The 18482-nt window shown below is 37.9% G+C and overlaps 1 protein-coding gene across 2 annotated transcripts in view; it reads right to left on the reverse strand.

Moving 5' to 3' along the window:
* Positions 1–271: 271 nt before the first annotated feature.
* The window catches only part of ESCO2 (establishment of sister chromatid cohesion N-acetyltransferase 2), a 28144-nt gene continuing 9933 nt past the window's right edge, over positions 272–18482 (reverse strand). For both annotated transcript variants that reach the window (XM_075556471.1, XM_075556472.1), the window contains exons 5-11: positions 16425–16482; positions 11812–11929; positions 10475–10606; positions 8432–8521; positions 7544–7687; positions 5890–6065; positions 272–1572 (exon numbers count right to left, since the gene is read on the reverse strand). In XM_075556471.1, coding sequence (XP_075412586.1) covers positions 1440–1572; positions 5890–6065; positions 7544–7687; positions 8432–8521; positions 10475–10606; positions 11812–11929; positions 16425–16482 — 851 coding nt within the window. In that variant the 3' untranslated portion in view covers positions 272–1439. The remainder of the gene's footprint in view (positions 1573–5889; positions 6066–7543; positions 7688–8431; positions 8522–10474; positions 10607–11811; positions 11930–16424; positions 16483–18482) is intronic.

An 18482-nucleotide genomic window follows, 5' to 3' on the forward strand; every position in this document is an offset into this window, starting at 1 on the left:
TCCGACAGCACTTAACATTTAAAAAAAAGGTACGTCTAAGACAGTGACGTGTGAAGCACTTTGCGAAATTTTGTTTAGCTAATCCAAAGTAATATGCAACCATATCCAAGGGGACGCTCCTTGTGGCAGTCTATTTCTAAATGATCTGAATGTTTGAAAAGTGCATGTACCAGTCTTTCAATGACCACAAAAATTCAAAAAGAAAATGGGTTTTCTGTACTAAAATAAACAAACAGAACATTGAAAAGAACTTTAATTGCTTAATCAGAAATGCATTCGGCAAAACAATGTTAATAAAAAATTTTAAATAAAAGTTTAAACAGCAGCAATGCAGAAAATATTAAAACGTACATTTAAAAGCACACATTTGAACTTTTCCATGTACCTTTTCAAAATTGAACTTTTACATTTGAATCCATGTTCATTTAAAAGCAAAAAGTTTTAGATTCTAAACAGTTAGAGCCTTGAAAACAGAACTGAACTAATTTTTTATAGTTTCATTTCCAGGTATCAGTGATTTCTTTAGAATCCAAACAACCAAAAATGAGAATCCTAACAACCTGAATTATTCTTTTTGAAGTATAGTAGGAAGATGTGTGCATATTTAGATTACTTAGTATCATCATAATCTCTGGCCCACGGTAAAGCTATATTAACCCAGATTCTATTAACTATACATTTTGTCAGTAATCTTTCCATGTTTAAAAACAAGATGTTATTTAAAATAAGCAAAAGAATCAAATAATTTAATCCATTTTGTTAATGGCATTAATTACTAGTTAACAGGTTCACTGAATTAGCCCAACTAGCATTTTCACAGAATAAAATGTAATGAAATGACAATAGTGCAATTACTAAGTTTGAATTTTAAACTTGATGACTGTGCATGTAGCTATTTGATTTTTAAAGAGATTCAAACATTAAACTATAAAATTCTACACAAAGGACATAGGTATCTTTCTCATTTATTATAAAACACTTTCTAAAAATATATTCAAATTGAGTTCCTGTAGCCAAATGAAAGCAAGAATTTTATAAACAATATTCAGGAATTACTATTAAATCTGGGTTATGAAAAGTATGTCTGGGTTTAAATCTGGCTTTATGACTTAGGCAGCATGAGATACTCCTCATTCAAAGTGTACATTATAAAAAATAAGTGGTCACATTGAAGTAGGAGACAACTGTTTTTCAAGGAACAAGTAATTTTCCTGTTATAGCTACTAAATTTTATAATTAAGGGCTCAGGTTGCCTATCCGTATACATAACAGCGGGTATTTTCCTTTCTTTGCATCTCCAGATAATTTTTGGCAAATGTGACTTCTCAGTCCCTATCTCCAGAGGAGGGTGGTATGGGTTAGCATTCTGCTTTAATATTGTTCAAAGGTTCCGATGGTGTGACAGAGCTAGCTGCACTAATCCACACGATCACTTGACATTAGCTATTAAAATTGTACACAAGGAAATTAGGGGTGTTGCAGTACTTGGTTGCAAATAATTTGCCATCTGGAGTAGGGTCAGAAAATGCAATTTCATCAGTGCGGAGAAAACAGCCAAACGTGAAGCAATTCCTAAAAAACAGGGAAAAAAATGACTTAAACAATTGAGCCAACTTAAAATTCTGATTAAATATTTTATTTACTTACCCTGATGGGAGTTGATTCCGACTCATAGCAACGATAGGACATAGAATTGCCCCCATGGGATTCTGAGCCTGTCAATCTTTGTGGGAATGGAGTTGTTTGTGCTCTCCCAGAGTTATTGACAGGATTAACACCTAATCTTGTGGTTAGCTGACCAATACATAACCAGTATGCTACAAGATTTCCTTAAACATTATTAGCAAACTTTATTTTAAAGCCATCCAAATATAATTTTTTTCTCTTTAATACTAATTATAACACGAGAGTGATATGCCCTATTAGAGATGGAAGTCTTAATGATAATCATTTTACAGATGAAGAAACTAAGGTCCAGAAAAGTCTGGGGAAGGCAGAGGCAACTAACTACACTAATCATATATCTGACTCTAGGTAGGTCACAGTACTGAACCATAAATGAGGTACCATTGCCAATCAAACCCATAGATTTTTATGGACACATTTCTCTCAACCCTTCCTCCCCTTTTAAAATAAATCATTTATTGGGTACTCTTACAAATATCAAAACAATCTATATACCAATTACATCATGCAGACTTGTGCAATTGCTAAACATTCCTAAACATTACCTTTCTTCTTGAGCCATTTGATATCAACTTTTTCCCCTCCCTATTTCTCCACCCCTTAATATATTATGCATTATTTATGCATATGCTACACTGCCCATTCTATCCCTTCACTACTTTCCTGTGTTCGTCCCCCTCAAGGGGATGTTATTCTGCCATCATTGCTATTTGTTCCCCCTCCACCCACACTTCCTCCGACACCCCTTCCCCACCGGGAATCATGACTCCCATTTCTGATTCTGAGGGGATTTGTTATTCCAAAATTCCATATACAGAAAGCTCTATGCCTCAGTGTGTACACTGGCCTAGTGGGATTTGCGAGTAAGATTGTGATCATAATAGTGGGGGAAGGATTAAAGAACCTGAAGAGTGTTCTGTGTTTTGGTGGTGGTAAACTGGCCCCTGGATGCATTTCTTTCCTCCCTCAGCACACGAGCATCCTAAGTATCTATGGATGGGCTCTGGGTCTCCACCTTAACCCCTCTCCGTCACCTTGATGGAGGTATTTTTGATCTGATAACCTGTTCCTGTTGGCACCTCATGATCACACAGGCTGGTGTGCTCCCTCCATGTGGGCTTTGTTGCTTCTGTTAGATGGGTGCTTCTTTGGCGTCAAGCTTTTAAGATCCCAGACTATATCTTTCAATAGCCAGGCACCATCTGCTTTCTTCACGTTTGCTTATGCACCCAGTTTCTCTTTAGCGATTGTGTTGGGGTGGTGGGCATTGCCTAGTGTCACATTATTAGAACAAAGTATTCTTGTGTTGAGGGAAAAGTTAAGTAGAGGCCCAGAGTCTGTCGACTGTCTCAAACGTATTGTCATATAAATATATGTACATAAACCAATATCCCTATTTTAATGTATAAAATATTTACAGATGTGCGCCTCTGTTTATACCTCTGTGAAGTTTTGTTTCCTAGTTCTTTTCTCTTTCCTTTTACCTTTCTCCTGTTCCACTATCATGTTTACACCTCATTTGCCTCTCAGTAATTTCTCCCGACGATTACAGCTACTCCATCAGTAACAGGAACTCTACGCTCCCCTCACTGTTGATTTTAGATCCTTAGTTGTTCCCCTGTCCATGACCTTGTTTTCTCACCCCACACATCCCCTAACAAAAGAGATACAATGAAGAGAAAACGCCAACCAAGCAAATCCTCTACATAGCTCCACGTCTGTCCATGGACCTTTATGATTATCTACCCCCTGGTCCAGCAGGGCTTCAGGCACTGTTCCTCCTCTGAAGTCTATTTGCAGGGTTCCTCAGGGGCTTTGTGATTGCTCCCATTGGCGGTCTGTTATGTTCTTGTTCCACCCCACATCAATCCCCTTTTTAAGTTACATGTGAATGACAGGAATTACAGCCCATGACTAATCTTGGTGTTCATTCATGGCTAGATGAGTGCTCCTCAGAGGATGACTCTTGGACTAGCACTGATTTGCAAGCTGTCCAGAGCAGGTATTTTGAAAGTCATACATCAGATTTAGAGATTGTAAACCAACAGTCAAGTAACAAATGTGTTTTCACATTAGAATCTTTAAGTATCAGTTAATGGTGCTAGTTCAAAGTAACAGCATAGGAGTATAAAGTTGGAAATGTGTAACTTGGTGGCTTAGCAGAATCACAATATGCAAGCATTACCACTATGTGATTCTAGAACGTTCCACATTTGCTGCCACCTCGCTTCCCCACCTAGAAAACCTTCACCTGACCTATTAATGCTGACCTTTATTGTCACGGTTGAACTGTTTGATGACCTGCCTGATTGTCCTGACAGTGGCTGAACTATTTTATATTTCCTTTAGCAATGTATAGAATTTCTACTTTCTCTACATCCTTGACAACTTTTGTTAGACTACAGACAGCTCAGTGTGTGCACATGCAGGAGCCTTGGTAGAACAGTGGATAAGCACCAGCTGCTAACCTAAAGATTCACAGATTTGCATAACCCTACAGAAGAAAGATGTGGCCATGCTTAACGATTTACAGCCTTGGAAACTGGATGGGGCCATTCTACTCTTTCCTATCAGGTCACTATGAGTTGGGACAGACTCAACGACAGTGGGTTTGGCTTTTGGGCTGGAGTTATGTGCACCACACAAAAATTCACTGCCATCGAGTCAATGCTGACTCATAGCGACTACGTTTTTGAGTTGCCACTCCCTGATACACGAGACGTACCCCCCAAACAACGGAATTTTTCCCCCACCTATGCTATGTGTTTAAATTTTTTTATAAAACAACCTTTTCACCTTCAAAGAACTCTCCATTACACTAATATATTTGTCAAATCTGCGATGCCATTCTTGGAAACATTTTTCAAACTCATCTGTTTGGATGGCTGACAGCACCTCCTTATTTTTTTCTTCACCTCTTCTACATCATCTCATCGCTGTCATGTCCCCCTTCATTTGCAGAAACAAAACAGTTGCACAGAGCAAGGTACATGGCGCAAGACAGGCATGCTGTTTTTTGCCCCCCAAAAAGATTGCACTGAGATGGCTGCACAAGCAAGTGCATTGCCGTGCTGGCAAAACCAGTCCCCCGTCTACCACAAATCAGGTCTTTTTGGTGGCACACTGTTATGCAATGTTTTCAGAACCTCTACATAGAGGTTCTGGTGGAATCAACTCCAAATGCACTACGAGTAAACACTTTTGTCCATTCAGGAAGTTGATGGACATCCAGAATGAGGTTTATCATCGACATTTCACACTTGAATTTTTCCCCTCACGCTGTCCTTGTGCTCACCACTGCAACAGTTTCTGCGGCACTTTCCCCAAGAAACAAAATTTCACAGCCACATGCCATTTTCTTAATTTGGCCCTCATGAAACTGCTGCTACGAAAAAATTCACTGTGACCAGAGAGAACCTTCCCAGGCAATGCCACTGGGTGCACTAACTCAGACCGAATTCCTGGATGCTCACCTAGTGGGAAAAATGCATCTGATGAAAGCTCCGCCTAGCAGATTTTTTCGTTTTTTGGGGGGCTACCTGTATAATGGTGCTAATAATATTATCTTTTCATGTGCTTGTTGATCATTTAAATATCTCCCATGAAGAAATGTTGATCAAATTATTTGCCCATTTTAAAACTGGATTATATCTATTTACTGTTGTGTTATAGTTGTTTATATATGCCCAGCACTTACTAGATAAATGATTTGCAAATATTTCCTCCCATTATGTGGGTTATCTTGCTTATTTTTGTTAATTAAATATGAGGAGAGGTTATGAATTATAGCAAGGCTTTTAATTATCTAGTCACTATCAATGAACATATACACATTTTCTATAACTCCTTTTTAAACATATTTGATTTTACTTAATGAAATGAATTTTAAACTTTGTTGAATGTAATAAAAATTTGACTTATTTTCTATTTTTTGCTTAGTTCTAATAAGTCATTCTTATTTTGTAAAATGTTGGTGTCATTTGAATAATCCTTCACTATTGATAGTTTGGAAAACACGGTTTCAGACTTGGAATATTACACCCAGGGCCAATGTACCTAGTATTATTTTCCAGTATTTATTTAGCTTGACTTTGATAGTACTTTTATGGATATGTCTGTTCCCATCATCACATCCTACAGCCTTATAATCTGGGTGAAGTTCTAGGAAAGGTCACATGGGTTTAAATCTATTTTACGTTTTACCTGAGAGTATCAACTAATCGTCTTGCAATGCGCTTTCTTCTCTTCAGCCTGAAGACCCAGATTCTACTAATCCCACAGACTGCAGGCTGTGGTACGTCTGAACACTGCCAAGCTCTGTGACATTCTTTAGAGCTTGAGGATGCGGGGTCGCTTGGTTCAGATAGGACACGAAAAGCCTACAAGCATACAGAAGTATTTATAAGTAACAGCACGAATAAATTCACATGTCTTAAAAAAAACATTCCTTAAACAAAACTTGCATATATAAAATTAATCTTATAGTTCTACTAAAAATATGCTCACCTTAAAAATTCTTTTTACAGTCATAAGCTTAAAGAAGGCACAAACTCAAACTTCACTGCCCTTGAGTCAAAATTCCAATTCATATCGACCATATAGAACAGAACTGCTCTTGTTGGCTTTCAAGACAGAAAACCTTCACGGGAGCATAAAGCTTTATCTTTCTCCCTCAGAGCAGCAGGCTTTGAATTACTTACTAGCCTTGTGGTTAGCAGACCAATGTGGGCTCCTGGGGTTTTACTACATGCTAGTTCATTCCGAAAATTTTGGAACTCCCTACTTTATCATTTTAAAAAATAAGACTTTTAGTTTCAATACAGTACATGACTTTCTATTAACTCCATCCCAAAATGTTTGGTATAAACCTAAACTCACAACCAAGTCAATTCTGACTTATAAGGACCCAATAGAACAGAGTAGAACTTCCTTTTAGGTTTCTGACACTGCATATCTTTACAGGAACAGAAATGTGCATCTTTCTCACATGGAAAGGCAGGTGGGTTCGAAGTTGACTTTGTGGTTAGCAATGTACTAATCTACCAGGACTCCTTTGTAATAATCCAAAGCAGTGGTTCTCAACCTTCACAATGCCAAGACCCTTTAATACTGTTCATGTGTGGTGACCCCCACAACCATAAAATGATTTTCGCTGCTACTTCTTAACTGAAATTTTGCTAGTTATGAATCGGGTGATCCCTGTGAAAGGGTCATTTGACCCCCAAAGGGGTTGTAACCCACAGGTTGAGAATTGCTGATCTAAAGAATCTGGTAACATTAATGAAATTTTTTTACATATTTTCATGGATTCAATTCGTGTGAACTTGGCTGAATCGTGATTCTCAGCAGTTTGGCAGTTATGCAGTATAACAGTGCAGTGAAATGAAAATTACTTAATAACTCCCACCAAATGACTGGTGGAATCATGCAAATAAAGTACAGAGGAGTCTAACTAAGGAGCAATTAATGGCTTTTTTCCCAAATATACAAGGGGTTTCAAAAATGTTCATGTATAAATGCGATGAAAAGATAACAGAATTTTCCCACAAACTTTTTGACGCAGCTTTGTATTAATTGCCACAAAGCAACATGGCCAATAATTTGGCTCTAAAAATGTTTACGTAAAACTATATTTTACAGTCCAGATATGAAAATTAGCAAACACTCATCAGATGCTCCCACTTAATTAGTTACAAAGGGCAACCTAAGAAAAGTAAATTACTTCAATTATCTATGTGGTCAAGGATATTTTAGTAGGAAAAAAATTAATTGCAGCAGTCTTAAGTGCATATTATGACTTCTCCACCTACTTCATTTTGCTCAAAATTATGTCAGTAACTTGAGACAAGTAACATACCTGCTTGATAGGCTCTGCAATTAAACACCCAGCTACTTTCTTTTCATCAGATATAAAGAGGAAAGTTTTGGTCTTGTTTGGACATTTGGGAATAACTTGATGGAATCCTAATTCATTATCGACAAGTTCTTGAACATCTTCTACCTAATGATGTTAAAAACCAAGAGGTGAGTTGTTTTTAAAAAGCACAACAGAAATTATATAAAATTATTACACACACACATGCAGGCTTCAAAAAGTATGGACAAATTGAATTGAAATATAGTAAACATTCTGCACCAACTTTCTGAAACCCTTTCATCTTATGTGTAAAACACAAACATGCACGCACACAAGTTATTACATACAAATAATTTCTGACTACTAGTGTTTGCCTTTTATAAGTATTTCCTAAATTTGTCTATGTCCTATATTATTTTACTATTGATGCATGTACCTGCAATTTTGGAAAGTTTTAAGGATCGGTTTTATGGGAGAATTTTCAGCAAAAAGAAATTGAGAATCCTGGGTGTAATAAAAAGTAGAAATCACCAAAACGACTTTGCTACAGTTCATTCACTGTTCAGGGTGAATCAAACACCTAACCCAAGTACAACCACCATCAATATAAGAAGCTGGCTCAGAGTCATTAAATTCTTCACACTAAGAAGCTTAATTATCTTTCACAAATGGAAAATAAAGGTAAAAGATAAACTATAGTCTTAAATGCTTTCTTTACTCAACGACTGAATACTCCTGGATTTGTCTTGTAATTTTGTGTTTTGTTTCACAGGAACTTCTAAGGACCAAAGAGGGTTCTATTAGCACCAGTATTTGACCTTTTCACAGAGGTTAATTTCTTGGGGAGTTTGGGGAAGAGTAAGATTAAAAAAAGAGTATGTTCCACACCTTTCTGATGGCATAATTTGGATCGTGCGGCAAGACTAACACGATTTTTCCATCCCAAAACTGGGCTACGACACGTTCTTTCTTCCAACCCTGCCAAAGGAAATAAAAAAAGGAAAAAGGCCAGTTCAAGTTGTAAAGGGATAAAAAGATAATTTTTAAAAATAATTAGGCCTGGAAAGAATTAAAACGGTGAGCAATGAATGATATAAAACAGAAAGAAATCCAAATAAAGGAAGGTGAGAAGGGAAATGAATTTGCCCAGAGCATCTATCAAGTGTACAGAGGAAAAATGGTGGAGTACTGTCCACACACGAGGGATAGGAGAAGCCTCACTATCATGCAGAATGCACTGGAAAGTAATTATGGCAGATGTAGTTAGGTTATCTTTTGACTAATTTTAAAGTTCTAGCTTTTTAATATTTTTTGGCTTTTCTACTAAGATTATTTTTTCAATTTTGTGATTAGCATTTTGGCTTCTTTATTTTTGCTTTTTGCATGTTTTTCAGTATATGAAATCCACAATGAATGAATCTATAGAGACGATTAACTAAATTAATGGTTTCTTGGGGGCATGGTAGGAGAGGTTAAGGGGAAATCAAGAGCTAATAACAGTAAGTACAAGAAAGAAGAAAACGTTCTAAAAATTGTGCTAATTATTTTCCAACTCTTCTTGATATGACTGAACTATTGAATTGTATGATATGTGGATTATGTCAATAAAACTAAAAACCTTGAAAAGGAGGACAGAGAGCATGTATCTATAATACTGGATCAGTAGATAAGATATATAATAAATAAAACATAAATTAACCTTGTCCCCATAAACTGAACAAAGCAACCAATATACACAGTATCCAAGTAGGAATAGACCCTGAGATGAGATGAAAGGATGAGTGGGTAGGTGCCAGACTGTGAAGGGACTGTTTGTCATAGTACTTAGCCTTATTTTAAATGCAATGAGAAGGTGTTAAATTCAAAGCAAACTATGGCAGAATTTTATTTGTATCTTACAACTCTCTGGCTCATGTATAAAGATCAAATCGGCGAGGGCACGAGATTAACTTACAATACACATTCTCTCTCTCTCACGTACACATGCATGTACGCACACTAATGGCAGGTTAAGGAGGGCCTGGTTTTAATGGTTAGTGGGAACTTTAAGTATGTAGCATCATACTGGACCTGGGCTTTAGGAAATTCTTTTTATGGGTGACCAGTAAGGAAGCTGATTTGACACACCAGGCAAAAAATACAAGTTATTATGAGGTGCCGAACTATAGCAATAAGAAAAAAGGGGGAAATGCATTTAAGTAGCAGGTACAATCATACACATAGCCAATGATAGAATGTTTCGATGAGAATGTTACTCCTGATAGAAGTAAGAGCCTGGAAATGTAATTGTGAAGTAGGAAATGCACATATTTCCTATAGTTTTTTATTTAAAAAAAAAACAAACAACAAAATAAACTAAAGCTTGAGGTTTCCTCTAGTCTTTAAGACAAGTATCTTGCTGTTAAGTTTTGGTCAGGAAGCTAGAGAAGGAGACAAGAATACTCAATCTAGGCCAATATTTCTCTTTCACTAGGACAGGAAGTTTGAAAAAGCATTACTGTCATCTCCAAATATGAAGGATAGGAAAACTACAGATAATAGAATATTTATAGGCAGACCAACACTTAATAAAAAAGAAACTAGAAATGAACTTGTGCTCACTGTTCAACGTTTGGTTAAAGAGTGATCACATGTACAAAAAGAATAATAACGCCAGGGAAGTCTGCACACAGTGGAACAATGAACATTTATTATTATTTATCCAGGACAATGCTCAGAAGGGTTAAGAAAGGAAGAGAGCTGGAAACCAGAGGGAAGAAGAGGGATAAGTGACATTACAATATAGGTATTGCATAGTCAATGACATGTAGAAACTGCTCTATAGAAAAACTGATCTGCTTATAAATGTTCATACAGTTCACAACAGAGTTCAATTTTTAAAAAAGCACTTGAACTTTCAGAACATGCTGGAAGATTTTTCTTCTGACTTACTGTATAACTGATTCCTTGTAGAAATCTCTGATGATACTGAACATGCTGCAGTTCATCCTCAGGGTTGGAAGCAGTATAAATCATGCCACAAGACCTACACATAGTAGCGCCAAAATGTTTCTGCCCGGCATCCTGTAATTGGGGTGGTGGAAAAAATTCCATCTAAACATATCACAAAAGGCGATAAATTCAGGTCTGAAAAACCATTTATTCGTATTTCAAATTTCTCACTTTTCTTTACGTTGGCCCCTGTCCCAAAATGGAAATGAATAGGAAGAGGCCTCAGTATGCAATAAATGGAATTCTTTTTGAGTGGACAGTGTAGAAACAAGATTCTTTTGTTAGACCCACAGCTCTTATAAAGAATAACATAAAATCGTAACTACACGCAGGAGAAGTGATGGAACTTCCTTATAAAATTCTTCAATGAAAGACCTTTTTAAAAGCCTTACTTCTTAGAGGAAGGGCAATAAACAAGGCGCTCTAGTTCTATCTGCGCTGAGTTTACTTTGGTTTCCATCCGTGCTGTAGGGAGCTGCTGCAGTGAGCGACGGTTATGTGTTCCACTCTGAGCAGCTGGTGGCTCAAACAGAGGGACCCAGAAGGTAGGTCTGGGGATCTGCTTCTGACAGACCAGGAGCAGTTCCAAAAAGCCTCGGTGGCCATGCATCGAGCCTGCACAGGCCAACATGACTTGAACCCACAGCCACTCAGAGAAAAATGAGCCTGTTTTCACAAAGATTGAAAATCCCACAAACTCAAAGGAGCAGTTCAACTCTATCCATTGGGGTCACTGAGAGTCAGAATCAACTTGACGGCAGTGAGCAAGTCATGGAGCAGTTCTATGGTGCACAAATGGGTTGCCATATCAAAATTGACTCAACGGTGAGTAACAAGGAGATACTCATCAGACTCATAGAGTGGTTGGCAAAACTTTCCGAAAATAGCTTAAATTTATAAATACTTTAGGCTTTGTGGCTTATACATGCACAGTCTTCTTTTCCCAAGCCTTAAAAAACAACAACGGTAAGAAGCCTTTTTAGCTCCCAGGTCATGGGCCAGAACTAGCCCCTAGCTGTAGTTTGCCAAGCCAATGTCCAACACAGTGTAAGTATTCTCATTAATCTTTTGTTGATGAAAAATCATTTTTCTTACTAGGAGATAACTCATATATTAGCATCTTCTTAAATACTAACATTGTCCAACACTATCAGTTTAAAGTTTACTGACTAGTTTTAAATGCAATAGACTGACAAACAAAACTCAGAATGTCAACAACCTATGCGAACACTGAATGTCTAGACACATGTCTGAATCTTTATTTCATATGTACTCACAATGATGAACTGGTCTTTTACTTCTCTATTTGTATCCTTGGCATTTTTCTGTGTAGTGGTCTGTTTCAAGTTAGTAGATATGCTGGAGCCCACAGAAGATTGTTCTTCAGCTGGAGACCTTGAAATAGAAATAAAGATCATTTACAACTGAAAAATGTTTAAAGAATTAAAATAAAAGCAGAGATCTGTAATAACACTTGCAGAGCACCTTGCCATTGTCAGTGCTTTCTATTTGACAGTAACTTGATGAAGTCAGAGGTAGAACAAAGAACTTGAGGCCCACTTAGAGGATCCATGGTTGGCTCAAGGATAAGTAACTAGAGAATGGCAGGTAGTCTGAAAGCTGAAAACTCGGTCTGACTACACATGCACAAGAGCAGTCTCCTGGTAAATTAATTTGACATTCATACATGATCTTTAAAAAAAACTAAATCCTAGAATATTTACTCATCTAAGGATGAAAACATTCCTGGGGGACTAGAGCAAGTTTAAGTGGAATCTCATAACCAGAAAGTCATATTGTGATCCAAACTTTTTACTTCATATTTAAAGCAACACCTCACTAATTTGAAATTCTTAAAGAAAAATACATATTTTCCTATTAGGGCAGAATGTCTGGAATAGCTTAAAAAGATTAACTAGAGTCTTGCAGGCCAAATCCAACTATCAATGTGTTTTATTGGCTCATATAGTGTTTCAAACTTTAGAATGCTATTGGGTGGCTGGCGTCAAACAGCAATGGTCTTAAATGAGTGGCTGTAACATATTTTCTCACAGTTCAGAAGGTGTCAAGTCCACATTCAGGATGCTGACCCGAGGGGAAGGCTTCTCCCTTTGTTCACTCTGTAGGAAAATCGTTATCTGTACTGAATTTCTGCTTCTGGCCGATCTTCACATGACTGGGTGTCTCTCTTCCTCCATCTCCAGTTCTTAACACTTCTGTGTCTCCAAAGCTCTAATGACTATGGGTTTTGCACTGAGCTGCTAACACAAGTTCAGTGTTTGAACTCACCAGTGATTTGAGGGAGAACAGTGAGGCGTCTGCTCCCCAAGGGACAGCTCTACGCTGCCCTAGAAGGTTGCTAAGAGTAGGAACCACTTGATGTAATGGTAGAGGATTTGGTGTCTAAAATGAGATGAACTAAAAACACATTGTGTTGGACAGGGTTCTCTAGAGAGACAAACCAGATTGCTTGTAATTATATATAAATATATTTATAAAGATAGATATATAAGAAATGAACTGTTAAATTATTTACTGATTGATAACACAAGAAATTAACAGTTAAATTATAAAGCAGTGAGACACTAGCAGTCCTTTAAGCCTTGAGAGCCGCCAGTTGCCAGTCTCTTTCTCTAGAGAGAGCTCGGCTATACATACCCAGGCAGCAAACAGCAAGGCAAGTCACCAACTGTCAGTCCCCAGCTCCAGAGATGAACATTCCAATCGTGTGGGATTAAAGGGACCTCAACTTACAGCGACACAATCCACAGACTAGGCATCCCACAGGTAGTGTACTCCTTTAAATTGAGGCACAGAACAAGCAAGGCGAGGCTCACCGAGCCATTTATCCCTCCGCCCTTCAATTAATCCTACTTGTGTTTTTATCGGCCAGGCTGGCACAATAAACAATCGCACACATCCTACATTAATCCTGTCTCATTGACAGAACTGTCAGCTCGCTAGATTAGGGACAAAGAGGGCACGATGGGGGTGATCTTCCCTAATGCCTGCGATAAGTGAAAATTAGCTGTCTGTGCCACAATAAAGGGTTTGGAAAGAAACCAGGCTCACTAATTAGAAACCTACGGGAAAATCCAGAAGTGAACATGCTCAGACTCAAGCCATCTAGGCCTAGGCAGATGCCCAACTGGGCACACCCACCTGAGGCACCAGCAGTATGACATCACCCAGATGCTCTTAAGCTCATCCAATAAGGCCAGCCAATATCCTCAACCATGCCTCCCCAGCTGGAGGAGTTAAAAGCATATCAAAGGCAGGTCGCAGGCCCCTTTTCTTTTGTGCTTTAGTTCATGTGTGTGCTGCAAGCAAAGGAAAGGTGAGATCCCTCCCGCATGCCTGCTCAGGGCCTGCATGCTCCTGGATTCTTTCCACATGCTTTTTTTACTCTGCTTGGTTCCCGCACAGCCTTGTACACTTTCCAGAAACAGCACGTACTTTTCGGAGACTATAATACGTTAAACTTTCCTTTCCCTCATAAAAGTCACTCGGATTGCAAAACTGCTGCTGCTGCATGAATTCTTTCAGTGTTGGGAAGCAAGAACCGAGGTGTCTCACTTGAGAAACCTAACAGAACAACCCATTCCCACACTGCATTGTAGCCACAGGCAGCCATAGGTTGATATCTTGAGAGGGCCCAACACAATGACCCCGACCCCCCACGAGACTAGAGCTGTTTCTGCAAGGATAAGGTCTCTCCTCGCATGGTGTCATTGGGTGGGTTTGAATTAAACTAGGGCGCCTTTAAATTCTGGATTAGCTTCCAATATTTTTATATCTACAACTTTCACTTAAATATGTGTATTTCCAATATTTCAAGAGACACTGTAAGATCACGTGAGACAAAGTCTCACATCGACATGTCCTTTGACCATGTTATTAGGAGAGAGCAGTACCTGGAAAAGGATATCATGCTTAGAAAAGTAGGAGCAGCAAAAATAGAGGAAGACCTTCAACAAGATGGACTGTCACTGGCTGAGATGGGCCAGGACCTAACAAAGATCGTAAGGATGGCACTGGACAGGGTAGTGTTGTATCACTGTATGTAGGGTCGACATGAGTCAGAGCCAACTGGATGATACCTTAACCACATCAGAGGATCACTACCCCACCTTCCTTCCAGGCATCAAAGTTAAAAGGTTATACTCTTTTTAAAATGGGGCATACACTTGCAAAAATCCTTATTTAAATTTTTATCACTGGCTCCAAACCCCACCCACCCTAGCTGGCTCTGAAGGTATTTAAATTTGTAACCATTTTTTTATTATAATGAAAAGATCTTGATTTTCCAGTGATAAATCTCTAAGAGTAGAAGTAAATACAGACAGGAAAAAAAACAACCTAAAAAACAAGTGTCTACAGAAGTTCAAGGAGGAAAAAAGAAAACCTGACAAAATTAGAAGAAACAAAAAAAAAACATAAAACAAAATCCGATCAGTGCTTTAAACGAAGCAAAGCTCATATTACTATGTCTAGAAGAAAAGCTTTCAAACGGATTTGACAAACTTATAAGAAATACATCTAACATTCCTTTTTAAAATTTTTTTTACATCTAACATTCTTATCTGTGAAAACAATCATGCATACATAACTAAGACAAATTTCATTAAGTACAATTTCTCTGTGAATTGAGATGATGATGCTCTTAAACTGATGTGACAAGCTATCAATAGGCTGCTACCTGCAGTACAAAAAATATTGTCTTGGTCAGTGACCCCATCTGCATTAGGCAACCTTTGCTCACTCACTCCCACACGACCCACAATCTCTACATTTCTACTTCAATAATAACAATTTATTGCTTAAATGACTGCCCTCTTCTAGCAACAACTTCCGTGTCAACAGGACTATGTGTTACTTATCTTCAAATGCTTAGAATAGTTCAAAACCACATTGAATTGAGTAGTCTACACGGTCACATGAATAAAGAAATGTGAGACTATGAACTCAGAGATTCTGTACTATACCAAAAGTAGAAATCACTATTTGACACTTAACGATAATGAGCAACTTCATTATGATAAAACCTAATGAGATCCCAATATCTCCTTACACTAAATTATAACTTTTACCAACTAATAGTCATATACTTCTATCCTTAGTTAAGTAATAAGAAAAGGCAACAGATAAGAAAAGGGAAAGGTTCAAAAAACAAAACAACCCAACCTAGGAACATCACCTTTCAAAGGGAAAAATTGACTACTCAACTCAATCTATTAGGTGCCCTCAGAGTAGGAAAATTTAGCCAAGAAGCTCCTTGCTTAGTATCTAAATTATTTATCATCAAATTTCACATATCATATTCTATACCCATCTCTTCTTAGTTTTGAATACAACAGTGGTAGTTTTAGCTGTGATTTATAGGATCATAGCAACACGATAAACTGACAGGTGGCAGTATTTCTCGAGTCTAGGGAAAGCAAAATATTCTATTGAAGTCACATGTAGTTTCTAGTTCAACCACTTGCTGGCTATGCAATCTTGGCTAAATTACTTTCTTCCACTGAGAATGGAATTAACAATAGGTTGCTGTGCAGGTGAAGTGAGATGTTATATATGAACTACAATTATGTACAGAGATACTTATATAATGTTAACAATTATTACCTAAGCCCATAAAGACAGTTCCTGTCTCTTAATTTTAACTTTTAATGATGTTTGTATGAAATTCTCCTAGTTGCAATGTTCCCTTGGTAAATAACAAATGTCCCTCAAATTAAGTATATAAGAAAGAAAAATGAAACCCAGAAGACCCACATAATTAATATACGTGACTTGCACCATTTAAGGTTGACTATGCAAAAGTATTTAAGTTGTAGGGCCAACAAAATGACAAACTTATTTAAATAGCTCATAAAAGAACCATCCCTACCTTTTTGTATTGGCTGAAGACACACTGAAAATTGGGTAGACAATAGGCTCAGGAGAAGCTGGTAGGGGAAAAAAAATGCAAGTAACTTATTAAATTTAAATCAACATTTTAAATCCTAAGATTTTAAAGGTTATTAAACATTCATATTCAACTTCAAGACTTCTATAAACATAAAACCACAATAGACAATATAGATGAGACCTTATATAAATTAAATACTGTATATACTCGTGTATAAGCTGTGCTGAAAAACTGGGGTTCGGCTTATACACGGGTCAGTGGTACCCCAGCGAGGTTAACATCTAGCGGGTGATTGCTGTTTCTCCGCTGTTCATTCAAAGCCCTGCTGACACTGCAGGGCTTTGAATGGTTTACTCACATCTAACCAATCAGAGCCGTCCTATGACATGGACGGTTCCAATTTGCAGAAGCACACATAGTGATTCACTTACACCAGCAGCTGAACTGGTAAGGTTGTGCCTGTGGCTGCACTTCGTCTCTCCTCTCTGATCTCTGTGCTAATTCACATCCTGCATCCCTCGCCCACATCAACTTCCCCCTCACTATCACATCGGAGGGGAGGGGGTTACGCGGGGAGGGGGGATTACCATGAAAGTTCTTTTTCAGAGACTTTTTTTTTTATCCTATTAGAAATGGATACACTTGAACCAAAACAAAAATGCTGGTCATATGAGGCTGGTTTCAAAATGAAGGTTGTGTCAAGGGCAGAAGAGAGCAATAACAGTATTGCAAGTAGGGAATTCTGTGTTGAAGAAAAGCAAGTGAGGGAGTGGTGGAAAATGAAGGTTGACTTGGAACAGATTCCAAAAGCTAAAAAAAGCTCGTCGTGGTTTTACATCTTTTTATGGGGCTCTAGAGAGTGAATTGCATAAATGGGCATCGAAAAATTTGGTGCGTCAAGATGTTATACCTGCTTCATGAATAGGTTTGGCCTACTATGTTTGAGACAAAGAACAAAGATTTCCCCAAAATTTCCACAAGACCTTGAAGAAAAAATTATGTCATTCCAGTGATTTATTATAAAACAAAGAAGGATTTGTAATTATGACCTGGCAGATATTGGGAATATGGATGAAACTGCCATGACTTTTGATCTTCCAAGCAACAGAACTGTGGCAAGTTTAGGAGAAAAAAACATTTTTCTCAAAACCACAGGACATGAAAAAACAAAACAAAAACCCACCACTTTACAGTTAGTTCTATCATGCTTGGCTAATGGAACTAAGCTGCATCCTGTCATTATTTTTAAAAGAAAGACCTTGCCTAAAAAGATCAATTTCCCACCAAGAATTACTGTGCATGCACATGTTAAAGGCTGGATGGATGAAGATGGAACAAAAAAATGGCTGGAAGAAATTTGGAACCCACGACCAGGAACAACCCTAAAGAAAAAGCCATCGTTACTTGTTTGGGATATGTTCAGAGCCCACCTATCGGATGACATTAAAAAAATTGGCAAAATCTAGTAAAGTTACTTTAGCCGTTATTCCAGGTGGAATACTGCAGCCTCTGGATGTATCTTTGAATAAGCCTTTTAAAGACCGTGTGCGAAGGATGTGGCATGAATGGATGTCATCTGGTCAAGCCCGACGAACAAAAGGAGGAAATCTCATGAAGCCTGACATAGAGTTAATAGTAAAGTGGGTTAGAGATTCATGGGAAGACATTCCAGAAGACGTGGTGCGACGTGCCTTCCAGAAATGTAGTATTCGTAATGCTATGGATGGCAGTGAAGACTGCACTTTGTATGAAAATGACAGCAGTGATGGTGATGACGGCGATCTCAGTGAGGACAGCGTCTATGATGACCTCACACCAGCTGAAGCTCTGCATTGGGATACGGATGATGATGAGGAATCCAGTTTGGAAGGATTTTAACTCTACATTTTAGCTTGGTTGCTGATTGAGCTTAGGGAATAGTACTCTTAAGGTATCATTGTTGATACCTTATTATTTTTGTTGAACCTATTTTCCACTTACTGTGGTGGTTTACTAATGTTAAATGACTTGTCCTTTTATTTATGTTTTTTATTTACA

This window comes from Tenrec ecaudatus, chromosome 8 (assembly GCF_050624435.1).
Source record: "Tenrec ecaudatus isolate mTenEca1 chromosome 8, mTenEca1.hap1, whole genome shotgun sequence".
NCBI classification, from domain to species: Eukaryota; Metazoa; Chordata; class Mammalia; order Afrosoricida; family Tenrecidae; genus Tenrec; species Tenrec ecaudatus.